The 18,928-nt window shown below is 45.8% G+C and overlaps 1 protein-coding gene across 1 annotated transcript in view; it reads left to right on the forward strand.

Moving 5' to 3' along the window:
- Positions 1–18,532, forward strand: part of LOC126052814 (calpain-13-like) — a 50,550-nt gene extending 32,018 nt beyond the window's left edge. The window contains exons 12-21 of the mRNA XM_049834014.1: positions 2,809–2,969; positions 4,537–4,573; positions 6,279–6,341; positions 7,276–7,333; positions 8,411–8,478; positions 10,172–10,240; positions 11,350–11,428; positions 14,324–14,440; positions 17,392–17,447; positions 18,506–18,532. Of these exons, the coding sequence (XP_049689971.1) occupies positions 2,809–2,969; positions 4,537–4,573; positions 6,279–6,341; positions 7,276–7,333; positions 8,411–8,478; positions 10,172–10,240; positions 11,350–11,428; positions 14,324–14,440; positions 17,392–17,447; positions 18,506–18,532 (735 nt within the window). The remainder of the gene's footprint in view (positions 1–2,808; positions 2,970–4,536; positions 4,574–6,278; positions 6,342–7,275; positions 7,334–8,410; positions 8,479–10,171; positions 10,241–11,349; positions 11,429–14,323; positions 14,441–17,391; positions 17,448–18,505) is intronic.
- Positions 18,533–18,928: the final 396 nt, after the last annotated feature.

Genomic DNA, 18,928 nt, shown 5'->3' on the forward strand with positions numbered 1-18,928 from the left:
GGCACTGTTGTTTTCTGTGTGGCTTATTATATCTGTACATGGAAGTGAAAGACCAAATTGTCTTTTAGGCTGTAAAAAGAGAGCAGTCAGTATTTAGAGTGAATTTCTGGATGCCTTCTATTGTAGAATATCGCAGGAAAAGTAGAGTTAGGCAGGCTTAGTTTGCTTTATTCATGTCTTAAGAGATGAAAGGTTGAACTTTTAGCTCCGTAGCATCCCAAAATAGCCCTGGGAAACTCAGGGAGTCCCGAGGTTACAAGATGTGCCAGGAAAATATCCTCTGTGCCCAGCGGTACTTGTGACATGCCTTGCTGGCCTGGCACAAGGCATGACAGCCAGCCCTAGCCACAGCGCTTGAATGGTACTCCAGGTCTAGTAGGGAAGCGAATGGCCTCTTGTTCCCCCAAATGGGCTTGTCTTGCTCATCACCCATTTTCTACCACAGAAATGCCATGCAAAACACATTTACAAATACATGGAAGGCTTTGCTCAAGACCAGTGCAGAGGTAATCCCCTCAGATACCTGGGACCACTATTACAATTTCCCTGTTTTTGGGGTTTTTTGGTGACTGTCCAGGGAGCTGCCATTTCAAGGGCAGTTGTTGTCAGAGCATTACCAGACTTACTAAAAGCACAATTGCTAGTGCGGATGGATGCTAGCCTTTTCCAAAGTGTTTCTACTGTTGGCTGAGGAGGGTGGGAGGGGGTTGTTCTTAACCTGAAGAATAAAAGGAAGCAAAGATTGCTATGACCCTAACTTCACATTCTCCTGATCACTGGAGAGGCTTGCCCTAGTCCCAGACTTTGAATAATTGATAACGGCTCCTCATAAAGGAAGAGCATGGCTTTGTAGCTCATAAAAAAAACAGTGTCTGAAAAATAAAAGATGTAATAAAAAAAGCATCTCTCCAGAAAGAACTCACTATCCCTATGCAAGGAGATCCTCTGCCTGGTGCAGATATCAGGTCTGCAGGACTCCATGGGGCCAAGTGTGCCACTTGGAAAGATCTGCTGTTCCTGGAAAATGGGGAACTTGCTCCTTCCAGCACCCTCATGAGCTGTGCCCCAACAGTCATCACACATGGAGATCCCTGCGTGCTCTTCCATGATGCGTGTCCACCTTGATTGGTTACCCATTTTAACAGAAATGACCCTCACTGGGAGGTGATGCCATAGGTGTTGAACTTGAAAAGAGGTTGTTTAATCGGAAAGTAGACTAGGGGACAGATTTGCTCTATTCTTGCTTTATATTTAAAATTTCATTCTTCCCCTCCAGTTGATGCTCAGGTGCATTCATTTAGTTTTTCTCTCTCTTGGTATGTTCCCAGAGAACAGAGAAAATAGTTTTTCCTTTATTTCCCAGAGAAAATATTCTCCTATGGACACAGCTGGTATTTTAACATGAGAGCTGATCTACCAGCTCCTCACAGCCAGCCCAGTGTCCTGCCCTGGTAGGAGCAAAAACCAAGTCCAGGCTCTAAAAGCAGGGTAGGTGTACAGTGCTATTCCCTGGGTTTATTTCTCAGTGTCTAGCCTCAGTGCCTGAGGGCAGTCAGAGGTGGCATCTTTGCATAAAAGTTTATGAGGGGTATTCTCTGCACAAAGAGAGTGCAATTGTGAAGATTCATGTGGCTTAGGCTCTTCCTCCCTGAACTGCTTTCACTGCCATTAGTCATTAGCAGTGTCATTCATTGTTCAGTACCTTTTGAGATGCATCAAATTGTTGCTGTGAAGTAAAGAGTGTTCTGCCTTGGCGGGATGAGAGGGGAATGCAGTGCAGGCAAGGATGCAAACCACAATGGACATATCTGATAGCTCTAGGAAGCCTTTGATTAAATATAGACGTGGAACACTAATACGTGGCTGTGAGGGAAGTTTAATGTTGTGTGATAGAGCTGAGCAATGCATAGAGGCTGATTCTTATCTCACACCGGTTTTGACTCCATTGAGATATTAATCTGCTGCTGCTTTTTTACCAGAAGGAATGTGGAATGAGACCCCAAAGTAAAAAAAGGATTACACCATTTATTTCTTTGCAGCACTGCCCATTTCTATCTGCTCAAGATCCGACCCATAATACTTGGCAGTCTACATACCTCCCAGCTGTCTGTAACAGTAGTCATCTTTTTTTTTTTTTTTTTCTCCCCCAAAATAGCGGTTTTATGTTATTGTCTCCCAAAGGCATGGCTCTTAAATAACTCTGCCATGCTGTATAACCATTCTAAATGGAATTTATACATGCTGATGTATTTTGGGGAATATGTTTAGTAAGGGTTTTTTATTATGCTATCTTTACATGTCATCATAGTAATAGCTGTTGCATTATATTTGTTTCATCTCAGCAAAAATAATGGAAGAAAGATCAGAATATTCTGTTTTCTTGTGACACTTGCTGGAAGGTTTGGGTTGTGATTCCTGAAGCATTGTCATCTGGGTGAGATGCTTAGTGAGCTTTCTGACCTCTCTGAGTCACGCTAGATGTCAGGGAAGTTTTAGTAGGAGTATTCATCCTTGATTCCTTCATGAAGTCCAGTCTGCTTAATGTTAATTGAAGTTCTCTTCAAAGCCACTTACATTCATTTTGCCTTCTGTTTCTTTCAGTTTTTCCACCCTTGTGCATTTTTGATGTGTCCTTGAAGAAAGTCTGTCACCTGGATGGACTTTTCATGCCTTTGGGGAGGTTAAGGCATGTTAGATGCAGTGTATATTTAGAGAGCTGTGGGAATGTAAGGCTGCTGTGGGTGCACTTGCTGATTTACTTTGGTTCCTGACATGAAGGGGAGATAGCCGGCTATATTTTTCTTTCAGGAGAACTCTGAAGTTCTGAAACAAAATTTTTCCCTGACTCGAGATGTGACCAACTACTTTATCTTGAGCCCAGGAACATATGGTGTCGTTCCTGCTACAACAGAGGACCAAGAATTTGAATTTCTCTTACGAATTTTCACGAAGAATCAAGACCACAACAAGTAAGTTGATGAGTACTCCTTAAAGGCCCCAGACTCAGAGTGTGCCAGGATTTAACAATTTAATGTCAAGATAACTAATGTGGCAATTTGCTTTTGATGTACTCTAGAAGCGTGTTGGGAAGATGCAGATGAATGCTAAGCACCATGTTAAGGGGGATCAGACGTATAGTCAGATGCATAGGGATGGCCACTGCAGAACAGGGCAATAGCTCCTCTGCAGCCACCAAGGGTCTCAGCTTTGGTACAAAGAGCCACACAAGCGAGCAATAATTGTGAGATATGCCCCCTGCCCCGATTGTGGGGAAATCTCTCTTAACCAAAAGGAGGACTGAGAGCTTGTTTTTCTCAACAGCTCTTATGCAGTTTCTTAGGTTATGCCAGCTGGACACCAGATGGATCAGGTCCCACTCTGCTCAGAGCAGGACCTAGAAAAGCAAAGAGCAGTAAAAGGCCTTAATCCTTTTACCCAGCCATCTCATAAACAGGCTGGTAGGGCTCTCTGTAGGTATGAGAGGGGCCCTGAAGATAAGTTTAGTGGAAAAATGGTATCTTAGTTCATGCAAAGGCAGCTGTTACCACATTTGCACAAAAATACCTCGGTGTGCTTTACATAAAGAACAAGCCCCAGCATTCAGCCTTACCAAATGACCTTCAATTCCTTCAGCAAGCTTTATACTGGAGGTGATTGCAGCTCTTACCTCATAGGCCCATATCTTAATAATGAGATTGCTTTCTAGGCTTTGGCCTCTGGCAAAAATAGCCCAGAACCAACTAAGGCAACCCCTTAGTTATGGAAAGCACACACGAGGAGTCTGTGCTTTGGGTTGGACTGCCTTCGGCATGTTGAGTCCTGCACAAGATGGCTCAGCCTTGGGAGGCAGCACTTTCCAGGAGAGCCTCTGACCCTCACAGACCTTCCTGAGCTAGGTCAGGCTTGGGGATCCCCTTCCCATGGGTCTCTGCAGCACTCACCTATGTAATAGTGCAGATGCTATAAAAATAGCATCTGGCTTGCCTAATTTCTCTACCAAAAGCAAAACTCAAGTATTGAATGTTGCTACTAAGTGAGTCTCAGAAGGAGCGGTGACCCTGGCTCAATTTCAGGCAGTCTGCAGACATTTAAAAGATGTTGCCTTTTAATAGCCCAGATGCTATTTTTATTCCTGACTATTAAATTAGGCAAAGAGAAAGCAGGTGAAAATTTTATATGGCTCAAAGCAGGGCAGCCCTGTCTTTTGTGTGATGAGGTTAATCCTGCCATGCTCAGAGTGAGACAAGTTACCCTTCCTCTGCTGCTGGTGCCAGCAGGGCCAGCTTGGGGAAAGCAGTGGCCCCAGAGCAGCCAGAGACTCAGACCTGCTCATGCCTGGTTGCACAGAGGGACCCAGGACTGGGGCAACAGGCTTGACTGGACTGGGACAGGCTGGGCAGTATGGGTGCTGAGCATCTTGTGGGGCTGAGGGCTGGGTGAGCATTCCTGTTGGTGGCTGCCTTCTGCCACATCTCCAAATCAGTGCTCTGAAAAGGCCCGTTCTCTCCCAGTTTGACTCTTGTAACTCTTTTCTAGGAACCCAAACTCCCCGCCCAGCCCAGTGCTGCCGATGGTAAGAGTCTGTGAAAACTGATGTAGATACTGGTGGTGGTGAATGGTTTCCAGAGACCTGACCATTCGGTAGCCATCTCTACTGACTCCTCTTCTTCCTTCCCTACGTACCAGACACCGCTCTGCTCTTCTCTCCTTTCACCACCCACTACCCATCCTAGAGTTCGACTCTGGCACCCTGCGACCTTGCTGGGACAGCAGGTCACCAACCTGGGGTACCTCTCTGGAGAGATGGGAGTGACAACGAAGCCCTTCCTCTTCACATATGTCTCTTTCAGAGCCTGGTTTTTGAAGGAAACGTATCTTATACAGTCCCTCTGTCAGCCTGTCCATCTGTCCTTTTCACCTTTCTACCTTTAACACTTTGACCACCAAATATAGCAGGGGGGAGAGCATTTCAAAGATACTAAATTCTTGCAATGTCTGTAAAATGGCTATGTATCTAAGGAAGCGAGAGGGGGAAGCTTTGATGAAAAAGTCACAGCTTGAGTTTGACCTGTTTTGAAAAGACCTCACACCTGAGAGCAGGGTCATACTTGCCTTCCCCATGGGAATGGCTTCATTTAAGTGTTTGCACCCTATAAAGCACAGGAGTCTATAGAGGTGAGGCCCAAAGCGGAGGAGTTGTGATTTTCATCAGCATATCTTCACAGACGTAAGGGAAATTACACTTCAAAACTAGTTGCGCCTCTGGTTTAACCCACATTTCAGCCTGTCTAGCCCAGCTACCATCTGTTGCTGGACTTCCTCGCTGTGAAATGTGCAAATTGCCAGAGCTGGTCCAGTCCACGCTGCTGTCTCAATGGTTGCTGCAAAATCCTGCCACTGAGAGGCTGTTATTTATAGCAGTGCAAACTCAGTGCAGGTCTTTGAAGCAAAAGGTGTAAAGCTGCTTCAGGAGAACATGAAACAGAGTCCTTTCCTTGTGATTAATTTTCCAGCCCGCAATTAAGCCCCATTAGAGGGGTAGTGTAAATGGTGGCGTATTATCTCTTTCCACTGACAAGCTGTCAGTTTACTCAGCTGTTTTCGTTAGCCAATGTTTTGACTTTGATGAATTATGGCACCCACACTTTCTGCTCTTGTTCAGGTATTTGAGCTTCACTGGTGTGAATTATCTCACACAGAGCTGACACATTGGCACTTAGGCTTAGATTTTTTGGGGAAACTTTATAATGTTGAGGAGTAGTTCTCCTTAGTGCCTGGTAGATCTCCTCCTCGCCCAAGGGTTGAAAAAAATCACTTAACCATTGAATTGCAATTGCTTAGGTACAGTCAAGCCTGCCTTGGGGCTGAGAAGGTACACGAGAAATGAAAGGTCAACTCCTGCTCTATTTTCATGGTTCACATGACTTTTCACATGCCCTAAGCCAGTGATTTCAATCGGGGGCCATCAATAAGGATCAGGCTTTGTATCTCTATACTTATGTATCGACTTGCTGAAGTCCACCCTGGACGTGTTCTGTTGTCTTCCTCAGGCCCTGAGCTGCTCCTTCGTAGTTATACTAAGTGCTAACATCCAAACTATGCTGCTTCCTTCACTGCAGTAGCTGCACTCCTAGTCCACTTTAGTTTTGGGGTGTCAAAACTCCAGCCTGTTCTGTACATTCCCTGCCCTCTCTAATGTGCTGTTTGGATCTGCAGGCTTCTGCCTCCAGTTGTTTTGTAACTGAATTATTTATGTGCATACTTTGTCTTTGATTCAGGATGGATCAAGACAGAACCAGGACAGTTCCTATAAGGCTGTCTTCCTAAGATACACTAAGCAGGTATCCTATCTAAAACATCTTGCTGGGAAATAAAAATAAAAAAGGCATATGGATTTGCAAAAAGAAAAGCTGATCTATGATGTTGATACAAACCCATTTAGAAAAATGTTTTTTGGAAATATAGCTCCATCCTCAAGCGGATACCCTGAAAACAGTATTGATTGAACTGCCAAAACCCCCAGAAAAATGGGACATTCAGCTAGGATAGATTGGCTAGCCCCATATATCAGCAGAGGATTGGAGATTTATGGTTGTGCTGGTGATGGGCTTGCATGTGTACTTTTTTTTTTTTTTTTTTTTGGCTTTGGTTTGTTTATTTACTGAAAGCAATTAGAAAGACTTGGGTATTCCCCCCTCTCATCAGCATATTTTCCATTTCCCTTCACGGCATTTGGAAACCAGACATCAGTCAGCATTTGAGTAATTGATTCCTGCTCTTTCATAGCCAAACTCTGTGTGTTCACCGGAGATGCTGTTAATGGTTTAATAAACTCTTATAAAGAACTCCTCGACTTAGTCAAGAGCGAAAAAAAAAAAAATCACTGCCAATTATTTGCACAATGGACTTCTTGCAGTTGGTAGTTTTATTGATGCATGAAGGTGAAAATTAACATGGGCTGCCATGCTGAGTACCCTGAGGGTGTCTCGGGAGGGAGGCAGTCAGTCAGGTTCACCGATGGACAGTTCAGAGGGAAGTCCGTGGTGGCAGAAGTGCCTGTAACTCCCCTGCAAACTCTTGTGGGGAAGGACAAAGAGGGGCCCAGCAGCACGGAGGGCTTTGTTATGCTCCCGGGGGGGGTGCTGGTACTCCTCTGATATAAACAGAGGTTCTTCTTGGTTACCACCATGCATGAGTAAAGCAGTTTCGGGCAAAAGTGACACACGAGAAAACCTTATGCTCACAGACCTCTCTTTGCATTTTATTCTGCATTAGGGCTCAGCTATTGATGCCTCGCAGCTGCAACAACTCCTTAATGAAGTGATCCTGCAAGGTAAAGCTTTTACAACTCAGCTAATGTCATTGGTGCTTCTCTATCCTTAGTCTAGTGTAAATTAGACAGGATTTAGTGGTGTCCTGATGGTCCTCAAAAAATCCTCAGTGTGGCTTACTGCACTGTTGGATCTTGAAAAATGAGAAGTGCCTCCACCAGGGTGCCTTTACATGCACAACAGTTTGGCTTTATTTTTTAAAGAAAATCAAAGCAATATTCACATGAAAAAGGCAACGCAATCCAGACCAGGTGCTAACAGACTCTGCAAGGAATGGCTGTCAGCAAAGCTGTGCATCTGCTTGACAGCCAAATTTCACCCTCCTCTCCCCCTCCCAGTTCTGCCAAGGGATAGCCTCTGCTTTGCAGACCTACCCTACCCGCTGTTGCCCTTCTCCTGGATGTCCCTGCAGCCCCCATGAACACCCGTTCCCACTCCATGCCCCACCAATTGCAGGAGGAACCCAGTCCCTGGCTGGGCTGCCCCAGTAAGCACCCCAGGGAGCTGTGCCTCCCACTCTCCTCATTGTCACCCAGTTTCTCCCAGTTCAGCCCTGGCCTGCATCGCTCCTCTGCAGAGGCCTCAAGCTGGCTTTCAGCATTTCCCAGCCTTCCTAACCTGCCCACCTCGAAAACAGCATGAGACAGGGGCACAGCCAGAGGGCACGAACCAACTCAGTCACACACAAGCCTCAAAGCGCTCTTAGGACTTGTTAATTAAGCATAAATGGCCTTTCTTGTCACTGTCATTTCCCTTACCCTTATTTCAAGAGGGAAAAGTTTCCATCAGGGCAGGTAGGTGGGCAGAGACTGTGCAGAGTAGCTACCTGTGAGCCCAAACAGGGCACCTGTCCTCGGGGAAGGGAGCAGCAGAGATGTCTGAGACACATCCCACTCCCTCAGTGGACCTGAGCCTGGCATGTAGCCCTTGCTGCTGTTTGAGAACCTGAGCCAGAGCTGGGGCTTTTTAGCTACGTGAGCTTTCCAAGTTGGTGTCCTCCTTCCCTCCAAATGGTGACCTGATGCCTCTGTCACCCCCCTTGCTCTCACTAACTCCGTCTGTTTTGTCAATCCTTGCAGATGAAATGACCAGCCTGGGAGGAAGATTCAGCTTCGATTCATGCAGAGGCATTTTAGCTCTGATGGATGTATCCTTTCAGCAGAAGCAATAAACTTCCCTGGTGCTGCCCATCCTTGTCTTGAGTTACGGCTGAGCTGAGCATCCCAGTGTGAGAATCTGCAAGTAAATATTAGCCACGGTCCTCAATAAATAACTGTGCCAGAACCTGTGCAGGACTTTGCCGTGCATGCCCTGGCTGTGGTGTGTCTGTTGAAAGGTGAGGGTCAACCTTCTGCTACCAGCTAACTCTTGGCTCTCATTTTGCCCTCTGCAGGGCCCAGGGTTGGCTAAGCTTCACCCTTGGGTGCAGGTCCCACGCAGAACCTGAGGCAAGGAGGCAGCACAGAGCTGAGGCATAGCTCAGCATTTCCATCACAGCTGCAACCAGGCTGGCCTGTGATGGTAGCTCGAGCAGGCCGCTAGCACTGCCAGTAAAGCTGGCGTTAGGGGGAGAAGCACTGTCACCACCAAATCACAGGCGCTTGCCTGGCAGGCCATTCATCCTTTCCAGTGTACATTCCCCATTTAGATGTATCACGCAGTCTTTTTACTGTTAACAAGACAACACTGGAAATACATTGCTGGCCGTTGTAGAACAAGAAGGCTCCTTGATGAAAGCATAAATTCTGCATTGTGTGTTTTCTCCCCCTTGCTCACTCACAGTCTCTTTTCTTCCATGCCTTGAAATAACTTTGTGACATTTTTAGACATTTACAAACTGCCAGGGAATGAATAAAAATGACCAGAAGTCCCTCTCTCTTTCCAGCTTTCTGCATATAGCAAGTGAAAGAGACTTTTCCCCCTTTCCAAAGCCCCTCCTGGGCTAAGTGGGTGCTGTGAATGCATGGCACGTGCAAAGAACTGACAAAGCCACTGCTCTGCTTTAATTCAAGATGGATTTTTCATTCTCTGGGCTGCATAGAATCCATGCACAGAGTGACCTATCCTGGCCTGCAAAGACAGGATCAGCTTTTTTCACTCAGGTTTCATGGCAGTGGCACTTGTCTGCTTATATTTCACTGGCGATGAGTTTTGCTTTCAGGGAGGTTTTGCCATCCCAGCTGCCTTAGGTGAGGTGCTGCATGTCTGCCCAGGACTCCTAGATGATGTATGGAAGGGAGCAGGTCCACTGACACAGTCCTTCGAGCATCCCTGGGGGATGTCTGCTGACACCCCTGGGCTCCTGCAGCTAGCTCACGGTGGGGAAGTGTCTTCTCACATGCGGCATGTGTGTGGCTCAAAGGCCGCTGCTGCCTTCTGGCAGGAGGCATCGGGACTGGCTCCTCATGCTCTTGGCTCCTTCAGTGCCTGTTCCTCCAGGAGGATCCAGCCAGAGCTAATAGCGTGCTGCCGCACACGCAGAGGCACGGCAATGTGCAGATGCGACCTGGAGCACGGGGTCATGTTCATCCACGGGGGCCTCTGCTCGGAGGCTAAATGTCAACTGAAGCGATCGCTGCGGGTTCCGTTGTGGTTAAATGCACTGTATAAATAGAAACCTTTTGTTGTTTGTGAGCACAGGTATGAGCAGCTGAACAATGTGCCAAAGAAGTTGAATTTCAGCATAACTGAGAGCAGAAAAACTCTTGGCTTTCTCAGCAAAGTAACAGGCAGAAGAGACTGAATCTTATGTCTGTCTTTATGTGAAGGCAGCATCCTCAGGAATGAAGACAGCCAGGTTTAGTTCTCATTAACTGTTCAATTCTTAACTATATGCACAGCTCAACTCAAACGGACAGCTCACACTGCAGGAGTTCGGGAGCCTCTGGCGAAGTCTCACTAAGTACATGGTACACGGGGGCTGCTCTCTTCTCTGCTTATACTTTACTCTTGGGCTTTTCATCAGCAGGGTTGCAGATGCCCTGTGATATCAAAGCAATGGGGGGAAAAACATTGCAAAGATTGCTTGCTTAGTGGGTCAGATTTCCATCCTCTCATGCAAAGGTTGAGAGCTCAGGAAGCGTGGTGTGTGTAAAGTGCTCCAAACGAGCAGCCGAGGCTTTTTGGGCGCAGGAAATATTGAGGGAAAAGTGGGAAAAGGTAGGAAGGCCAATTAGGCTCAGAATTCAATGGAAATCTCTGTTTGTGTGCTACCACTGGCAATTTTTTTAAAAGCTTTCTAAGCTGAAATGCGTTCTTGAACAGTCATCTGAAAAATATCACTTCCTCATTGCTGCAGTTTGTAGTGGAAATGTGTAAGATCCAATGAAAGCTTAACTGGGAGAAATGTCTCTGCTCCAGGATAAGCATTAGGTCTGGAAGCAGTGAGGACAGTAGCTTGGTATTTAGGGTCCCACCTAAATTCAGAGCCAGAGCATGCATGGCAGCTTCTCTGTGTCAGGTTCTTCTCCCTTAGTCTCGGTGCAGGACAGGAAGGTTTCCTGAAGTCTCAGGGTTGGGTGGGCTCTACTGTGTTTCATCCCTCTTGAGATGGTCTGAGGCCACCTAGGACATGGGGTGTTAGTTCCCCATCTGGCAATGGGGCTCTTCCTACTGACAGCACCTCAAGTGTGGCTTGTGGGGTTTCAACCGTGCGTTGGGAAAGATGACCCCACACCATTCTGGGACTCAGGAACTCCTGGCTTATTTCACACGTTATAGACAGTATCTTTTTGTCAGTGGAGGTGTGAATATTCCCATTGCTGCCTGAACACATAAACCGGGGAGACTGAGCAAAAAGGCTTCCATCCACCCAAAACTGTGGGATTTCTTACACAGTAACATACTGTCTGAGCCTTCTGGAAACGGGTGTCCCTTGTCACGGTCACCCCATCTCATCTCTTGAACTTCCTTGCAGCCTATTTATTAAGGAGAGAAGGCATCCTACATAATTAGATGTAGTAGTAAATTTGGCGAATGCTGATATGGGCTTGAAATCTGCCTTTAAACTGTTTTTTAGGATATCTTCAGCAAGGAAGACAGAAACCATTCTGGATTTCTTGATGTGTCTGAACTGAAAAGCGCAATACAGAGAGCAGGTATCTCCACAGGTGCTGAGCAGCTCCCTTTCTTGTCCCTGTGGCAGTGAAGGAAAGGGTGAAAAAGAGAGAGGAAAATAAAAAGACCTTCAGGGACAAAGCGGTTTGGACTGCACAGAGGTGCGGGTTAGATCACAGCTCTGCTCAGAGGTCTGCATTGGTTTAGGGCATTGAGACAGAAAGCTTGTTTCAGGGAGAAACCCTTTGCACTGCAGCTGGGGAGCCAGCGGAGAGATGCAGAGAAGCCCAGCACTGGCCAGAGCCTGCAGACTGGCTTATCCATAGTTTCTCTAGGTCGTGGACAAAACGTCCAGCAGAGGAAAGGAGCAAGGAACAGTCGATGCTTGCACTTGCCCCAATTCCTGCAGTTTCTCTCCAGGGCAGTGACTAAGTCTGTAAGTGAAAGGCTCAGTGACAGACATTTATTTAGTTTGCACTGACCTCTGTTGGCTACACGAATACTGAAACTTGCAGTAAGTGCATGGGACCCCTTCATGTGAGTGAAGCATTTTAGCTGGGTCAGCTCTCTAGAGACTTTGTGCGTGAAATACAGCTCTGAGACAGCAATCCTCTTATCATCGTACAGTAAAGAAACTCCCATGTGGCTACCTGGAGCTTGGAGGGGTGTTGTCCCCAGGAGGAACCTGGTGCAGAATTGCTGTCCGTGGAAGCCATCAGCTCAGGGGATGTACGTGTAATTTTTTTTGTTGCTGAGAGGTGGGCAGAACATTAGCATCTGCCTGAGGAGCACAGTGCTAATGTGCCAAATGTCAAAGGAGAAGCTGCCAGGTCCATTCTGTAAGAAAGGTGCTAAAGTGTAAATCCGGGAGGAAAATTTTACATTGAGAATTCCTGGCAGCCAAAACAGTGCAGCTATTTGAAGGGAGAAAAAAGCACTGTTACATGGCAAATTCAGTACTTGTTGGGCTATAAGCAGTTCTGAGTGGGGGGAGAAAAGAAAATTTTAAGCTCATTTTTGCCACCTTCTGAGCCAGACAGCTGCATTTGAATCTGGCTTTGCATTAGGATGATCCCCATCGTGGCTTTTAGGCAAGAAGGAGCCGACAGCCCCAGAAAGCATTCGGGAGGTTGGTGCTACCTCTGGGAATGGCACTAATGTATCTAAATACAACTCCTAGCTGGTTGTTCCCTGAAGCGTTCAGTGCTTTCCCCAGCAAAACACTGAAGTGCGTACTTAATTTTCACTGTTGTCCTAATGCTTCAAAGCATAATAATCATGGGTCACATTTTCTGCTAAAGCAGGCTAGCTGCATTAACAGCAGTGCTGCCCTGAAATGCAGGAGCATTGGCCTGCATTTACAAACTCCTCACTGGCCATATTAAGTGCATCAAAATAACTTTAAAAAATAGGAAAACATAAAGTCTGTATTTTAAAGCTTGGCTAAAACCAGAGTGAGGAATCCAGGAGACAAAAGGTGTGGGGAGTAACCTTACAAATAAGCAACAGCTCATAACTGAAACGCTGTGGGAGCAGAGAAGGCTGACACTTCAGTCTTGTTGATGAGGTTAGTTGAGAGACATTGCCAGGTGAGCAGATTTCAGAGCAAGTATATCCCAGACTGACCATGCAAATTGTCAGTGTTTTACTAGTGTAAGACATGATTATAGCATATCGTAAGCAGCACTGCAATGCTTGCTGGAATCTGCTCTCCAGAGAGCTTGATTAAATTCCCACTGCCTTCAGAAGGTTAAAAATGAGATAGAATTCATTGCTTACTACTACAGTGGTTCTTGGCAGTGGTTTAAAACCAGAATGAAAGAAGAAATTTCATTAATTAGATTTTTTTAATTACTAGTTGTCCTCCTAGGAAAAAAGTTTAAATCAGGTTTATCTTAATTTCAAATGTATCTTAAGCCCAAATGTATTTCCATTATTTAAATAGTCAGCATTGTGTATGTGCTTCCTGCTGGAGAAGGTCTCCAGCTAGGCTCATGCAACCAGAGTTTGTTGACGTACTAACCCACCTCCATTGGCTGTATCTCCCCCTGCACAGGTATAGAGAAACCATTTCTTGTTCAACTAATTTAGCTCCGTGATGGGTTCATCTAAAACTGAAAAGTTTAGAGCTGCTTGAAAAAGCAGGAAAGTTGCTTCTCTTCCAGCTGAGCCACTAAAAACTCAGGGTGAGCAAATGAGACTTCTCTGAAGCCTCAGAGAGTGCCTTAAACCAAAGCTATCAGTCCAGCTCCATGCAGGAAACGTCTCTTTTGTTTAGCAAATCAGCTTTTAGTGCAAAACGTATATAAATCATTCCTTTTATATAGCTAGCACATTTAGGATAGTTTTATTTAACTAATAAAAGAATAATTCTAAAATGCAATTTTTGTTCATTCAATTGAATACCAATTTCCACCCGAACAGTCTGTGACACAAATACTGAATAATCAGCTAATAAAAAAGAAATGCACCCTTCACCATTTCCTAATAGAAGAGAAAATGTAAAAATTAAGAATCCCAGGCATGCTATGCTGCATAATAGCATGAGTGTGTGGTCTCTCCCTGTTTAGCAGAAAGCGCCAGTGGTACTATCAATGCTACGTTCAGGCTTTAACAGTTATGAGCCAAAGAAAATCACCCTTTCTTATAGAAAATAAAAGCTAAAAAGGGAAAGCAAGATAACGCTAAATTAGTTAGCTCAGTGTTTCCTGCTTGCTGACCCAAGCCACAATTTGAGTAAGTGACTAGAACGACTTTGATTTTCCATCACTCTACCCCAACTCTTATGCACAAACCTGGGGAAAGGCAAGCTGCTGGCATGACAAGGTGGGGGGGCTGAGGGAGGGCCCCAGCTTCTTTGCAGGGTGCACAAGGCCATCGGAGCCAGTCCATCATCCCGTAGGGCGTCCTCAGTGATGTTCCTCTTCCCTCCGCAGGTCTGGCCGCTAACGAGCAGCTCCTGCGCCTGATGACCTTGCGGTACGGCGATGCTGCCAGGAGGATCGGCTTCTCTGACTTTGTGTACTGCATGCTGCGCCTTGAAACCGTGACCCGTGAGTCTCGGCGCCAGGGCCTGGGGACGTGGCAGCCGGGGAGCTTGCAAAGTCAGACTGGGGGCAGTGGCAGGAGGCAAGGGACGCGATGCTTGACTCGATGATACATGTCTAACAGCATAGCTTGGCTGTAACAACCTGCCCAAAGTCCAGGCATGGTCCAGGCATCCCTCTGAGCAGCCTGTTTGCCAGAAGCCAGATTTGTCTCCTGCCCATACGAGCGGTTTAGTGCTGAGAGAAAGCAGCAGCTGGGAATACAGTGATGCCCTCGCTGAAAGGGGCCAGAAGGAAGGTTGGCTCGCAATTCCCATCAGAGCTCATCAGAGTGCCTGTGGGCTGCAGCGTTACCATGCTGCCCTGTGTTTTTCCCTGCTGAGGAGTGATGGTAAAGTATATCTAGAGCTTCTTCAGCTGCCAGGTTTTTTTTGCTGCATGAATTTAGCTTGGCCTCTGCCAGCTTGTCCTTAGAGCCCCTATGCACTAAGACCCATTTTCTAGAAACAAGACGTGTCCTTGTGCTGGTGCCTTTCCACACAAGCTTGAGCATCCTGGTCCCCAGCAGAGCTTCCTCCAGGGTGGTGCGGACCATTGCTGGTACCACTGAGGCGAGACTGCATGCATTCATACCCAGATACCCAGTAAAGAGGAAGGAGGTAACACACCTCCAGTGGAAGGCTTTCTCTTTTGGTTAAAAGTCAGAGAAGTCTGAATCACAGTAAGGGAGGTGGTTTTTTTGTTGGTGTTTTTTTTTTTTTTTTTTTTTAACCAGAGCGATGTTTTTCCCACCAACTTCAGTAAAGTTCTCTCTCTTTTTTGGTAAGGAGAAGATCTGAGATCCTTCTCAGTGGATAAACAAACCCATGCCCTGCCTTACGTCCTGCTATTGTCTGGCAATTGCAAGGAGGGTGTGTCTGTAAATAAGCCTTTGCCTGAAAGTAAATGGAATTTGGTGTTACAAAAGTGTAATTTTTATTACTCTAATAATAAGCATTTTTACTGGAAGTACTGGTAGTTAAACAAGCCCAGCAATTGTGACCCGTGTGCTAGAACATGGCTACAGCAATTTAGTTAATCTTTGGAATGAACTGGGTTTTAATGGCACGTGGAAATGAGTGTTCATTTTTTTCCTGTGTGTTTCTACCACTGATGTTTTATGGGCCAGTAGTGGTCAGCGGATCTGCCTGGATGACACTGCCTAAAATCCCATTTCAAGGGAGTACAGCAGAAGCAGCTCAGAAAGACAGAACGTGTCCTGATTTTAATGGTTTCATTAAAAAATAGATAACTTGTAAACACCCATTTTTTTGTGATTATACATGTCACTTGCTGTAGATGAAAATTCTTATGCCTAAATTAGTACCATGGCATTTTTTTTTCATCTTAAAAGAGATCCTCTTACATGTTAAGTGCCAGTGTAAAGACAACTCCTTTGCATCCATGTGGAAAGGAATCTCTAAAAGTTTCATTGCTGTCGGTAATGAGTATCTTGAAGCGCTCTCAACTCTTTCAGTTATCATTTGCAGAGGGTTTAATGTGGAATACATTTCCCAAACTTTTCAAATGATTGCGAATAAGATTGTTACAGGAGAGGATAAGGGTGCCGAGTAGGAATAAAAGCCAGTCCACCTTTATGGTGATGTGAATGCAGCAGGGAAGATAAAATCTGTCCCATTAAATCATTACTCATCTTTTCAAGATAGCCAGAGATGAGACCCAAACCAAAAGCAGCAGCTTCTTTGCAAACTCTATTTAACTGGAGTTAATGAAGCAGTAAAGAGGCACTTACCTCTGCCCAGAGGAGGTAACTTCAGCGCTGCCATTTGTTCCTGAAAAGATTGCTGGGCGCAAGCCCAGCCCTGCAAATACAACCTTGTCAAGGGGCTGCTCGCAACATGGGGACTTCCTTGGTCTACGTGTTCTTCAGAGCCGTATAGGCTGGATGTGCTTCACCGTTAGCTTTCCTCTCTTCTTTCTCTCTGTCCTGGATCATATAGGTAGCTCTGGTTGCCTCCTAAGGGGCAGATGAGCAACGCGCCCTTGTGCCCTGTTCCTGCACTCTCCCAACAGCCTTGCACTTTTGTCTAAAGCCAGGCAGGTTTCAAAACCTTCATGGTCTTACAATGCCTATTCCATTCAGGGTGGGAAACAGGCTCCTGGAGAAATGTGTCATTCAAGGATAGACAGACTTAAATCTGTTTCAACTTTTTATTACTGTTTATAACAGCACATTTCTAGGAGAAAAGTAATTTCAAAATGAATATAAGAGCTCAAAATACTGTGTTTTGACTTTATCGAAACACTTGGGTTTGAACCTTTCTCCTAGACAAACTGCAATATAAATGTGCACATAGAATATCAATATTTGAATGGATTTAAATTTTCTGATAGCAAAGTGTTCTGTCAGAAAACTTTCAGCAATGTTAATTTCAAACTCTAGCTGAATAACAGCAGCATCTGCATTTATATTCCCTGGAAAAAGCTTGCAAGGCATACTAATGACTTCAAGAGAATCACTTTCTTCAGGGAACACTGTGATCACTCACTGCCAGGGAGGATGGAAAAGGACCAACAGAAAGTTTCCCTGTGGGAAGATGTGTTTCATTAGTTCACCGTTCTCCTGTCAGTCTTCAGGCGGGAGGTACAACTGAAACAAATGATGAGAGGAGACGAAAGCAGTCACGCTGAGCATTCCCTGTCCCTATGCTTTTGCCAAATTCTGGCCCTGCAATTGGGACGCCTTCCCAGGCTGTGGTCCAAGGGCCAGGGCAGAGTGGGGTACCCAGCACCGAAATGAGATGTGGCTGGGCAGGACAGTGCGGGTGGACACCTGAGCCAGGCAGAGCATCCCAGAGCATCCCAGCATCTGCAGCTCTGCTCCTCAGCTGCCTTGTGTCTGCGTTGCATTCTTGCTTCCTCCTCGTGGAATAAGATTTTCTTTGTTCTACCCCTAGATGCGTTTCAAAACTTAGCAGAAGGAGGATCACAAATTTTGATAACGGCAATGGAGGTAAGAATGCTCCTTCCTTCTCTTCTCTCCAGGTCCAAAGTGGGACCACTGAGTAAGTTAGCAGGAGGGTGAAGTTAAAGAAGATGTGTGGTGTTTGTTGCTAGGGGTTTTGCCTCTGACACCAACAGTGGTGAGGGTTTTGCCTGGCTGGATGTGCGTAATGGGTGGGAGGCATTTCCCTGGGGTTCCCTGGCTCCAGTCACGCAGCCTCGCTAGGGCGTGCACAGCTCAGTGGTGGCCATCCATGTCCAAAGCACGGTCCTCCCTTACTGATGCCAGCCTGTCATTGCTGGAAACATTCCTCAAAGTGACTCTGAGGAAGTAACAACAACAAAAAATTCCACGCCCTCATTTCTTACTGCCCCATCTGTTAATTCTGAATTGCAAAACATCTTGGTTTTAAGAAAGAAATAGCAGACAAATGTTTGCTGCTGCTGTTTGTCTTAAAAGCACAGCCTGAAGGATAGCTAGCTGAATGGGAATACATCAAGCTTTTTATCAGCTAGTCTGAAGCAAAAATCCTACTGTGCGCCATAGTGATATGCCTGAGTGCTGCATTTTATCAGTCTGGGGACTGTTATTTGACAACACAGTGTTTATAAAGATTTTTTTAAAAAACCTTTTACAATCTTGCCGGCTGCTGTTTACACTCTGTGGTTAGTTCAGTGGCTCATAGTTCGTTAAATCTGTTTTGCACCAAAAGCTGAGAAGGGCTTCCAAGCAGAGGCCCTGAACCTGTCTTACGGGGTAGTCTGTAGGATAATCACATTCCCAGAGCCTGCTATGCCTTCCACTTGCAATCGCGCAGGTGCCATCCTTTCCCAGCAATTGGTCCTGCTGCAGCTGCTGCAATAATTTATCATGGAAAGCAACATATGGAAAGTGTTTCTGGGTCTGAATTGCAATAAAGGAAAAAGGCAGTTCCAAAACCCCTTAACTACCCTGTGCAGGACAAAAGGACCATAGTCGTTGGGTCATGGCCTGAAGGTACCGAGACACATGTCTGAAGACTTAGTGTAACATCACTACCTAAATGCAGCTTTTCTTCTTTTTTCCAGTGGCTGACTCTTGTCATGTACACTTAAACAGATGTCAGAGCAAAATGTGGCTGGTAAGAAATCTGCTTAGTACTATACATACTGAGAAGAAAGTTGTGGGTGCCCTTACAGCAGTCACAGTGAATATGAGTGGGGAACTTACAGAAAGCTCACCCTGGGGTTATGGTGGGTTTTGAGAGAAAGAGAAAGGTGAGAGCTGCAGCATGAGTGGGGCTGGAGAGGGGCTGCAAAGGGAACTGGACTTTGGGCTATTTTTTCTGGGGACTTGCTGATGGCCTTATCAGTTGCTCAGGCCACCAAAGGCTCAGTCAGCCACTTGCCCTCTGTTGCCACCTGAGGTAATAAATTTTCAATAGATCAACTAGCAGAACTTGTCTTTTTCATCTTCTGAGGGATACAATTACTCTTGCACATCTTACATAG

The sequence above is a fragment of the Accipiter gentilis genome, chromosome 30, assembly GCF_929443795.1.
Source record: "Accipiter gentilis chromosome 30, bAccGen1.1, whole genome shotgun sequence".
In the NCBI taxonomy this organism is placed as follows: Eukaryota; Metazoa; Chordata; class Aves; order Accipitriformes; family Accipitridae; genus Astur; species Astur gentilis.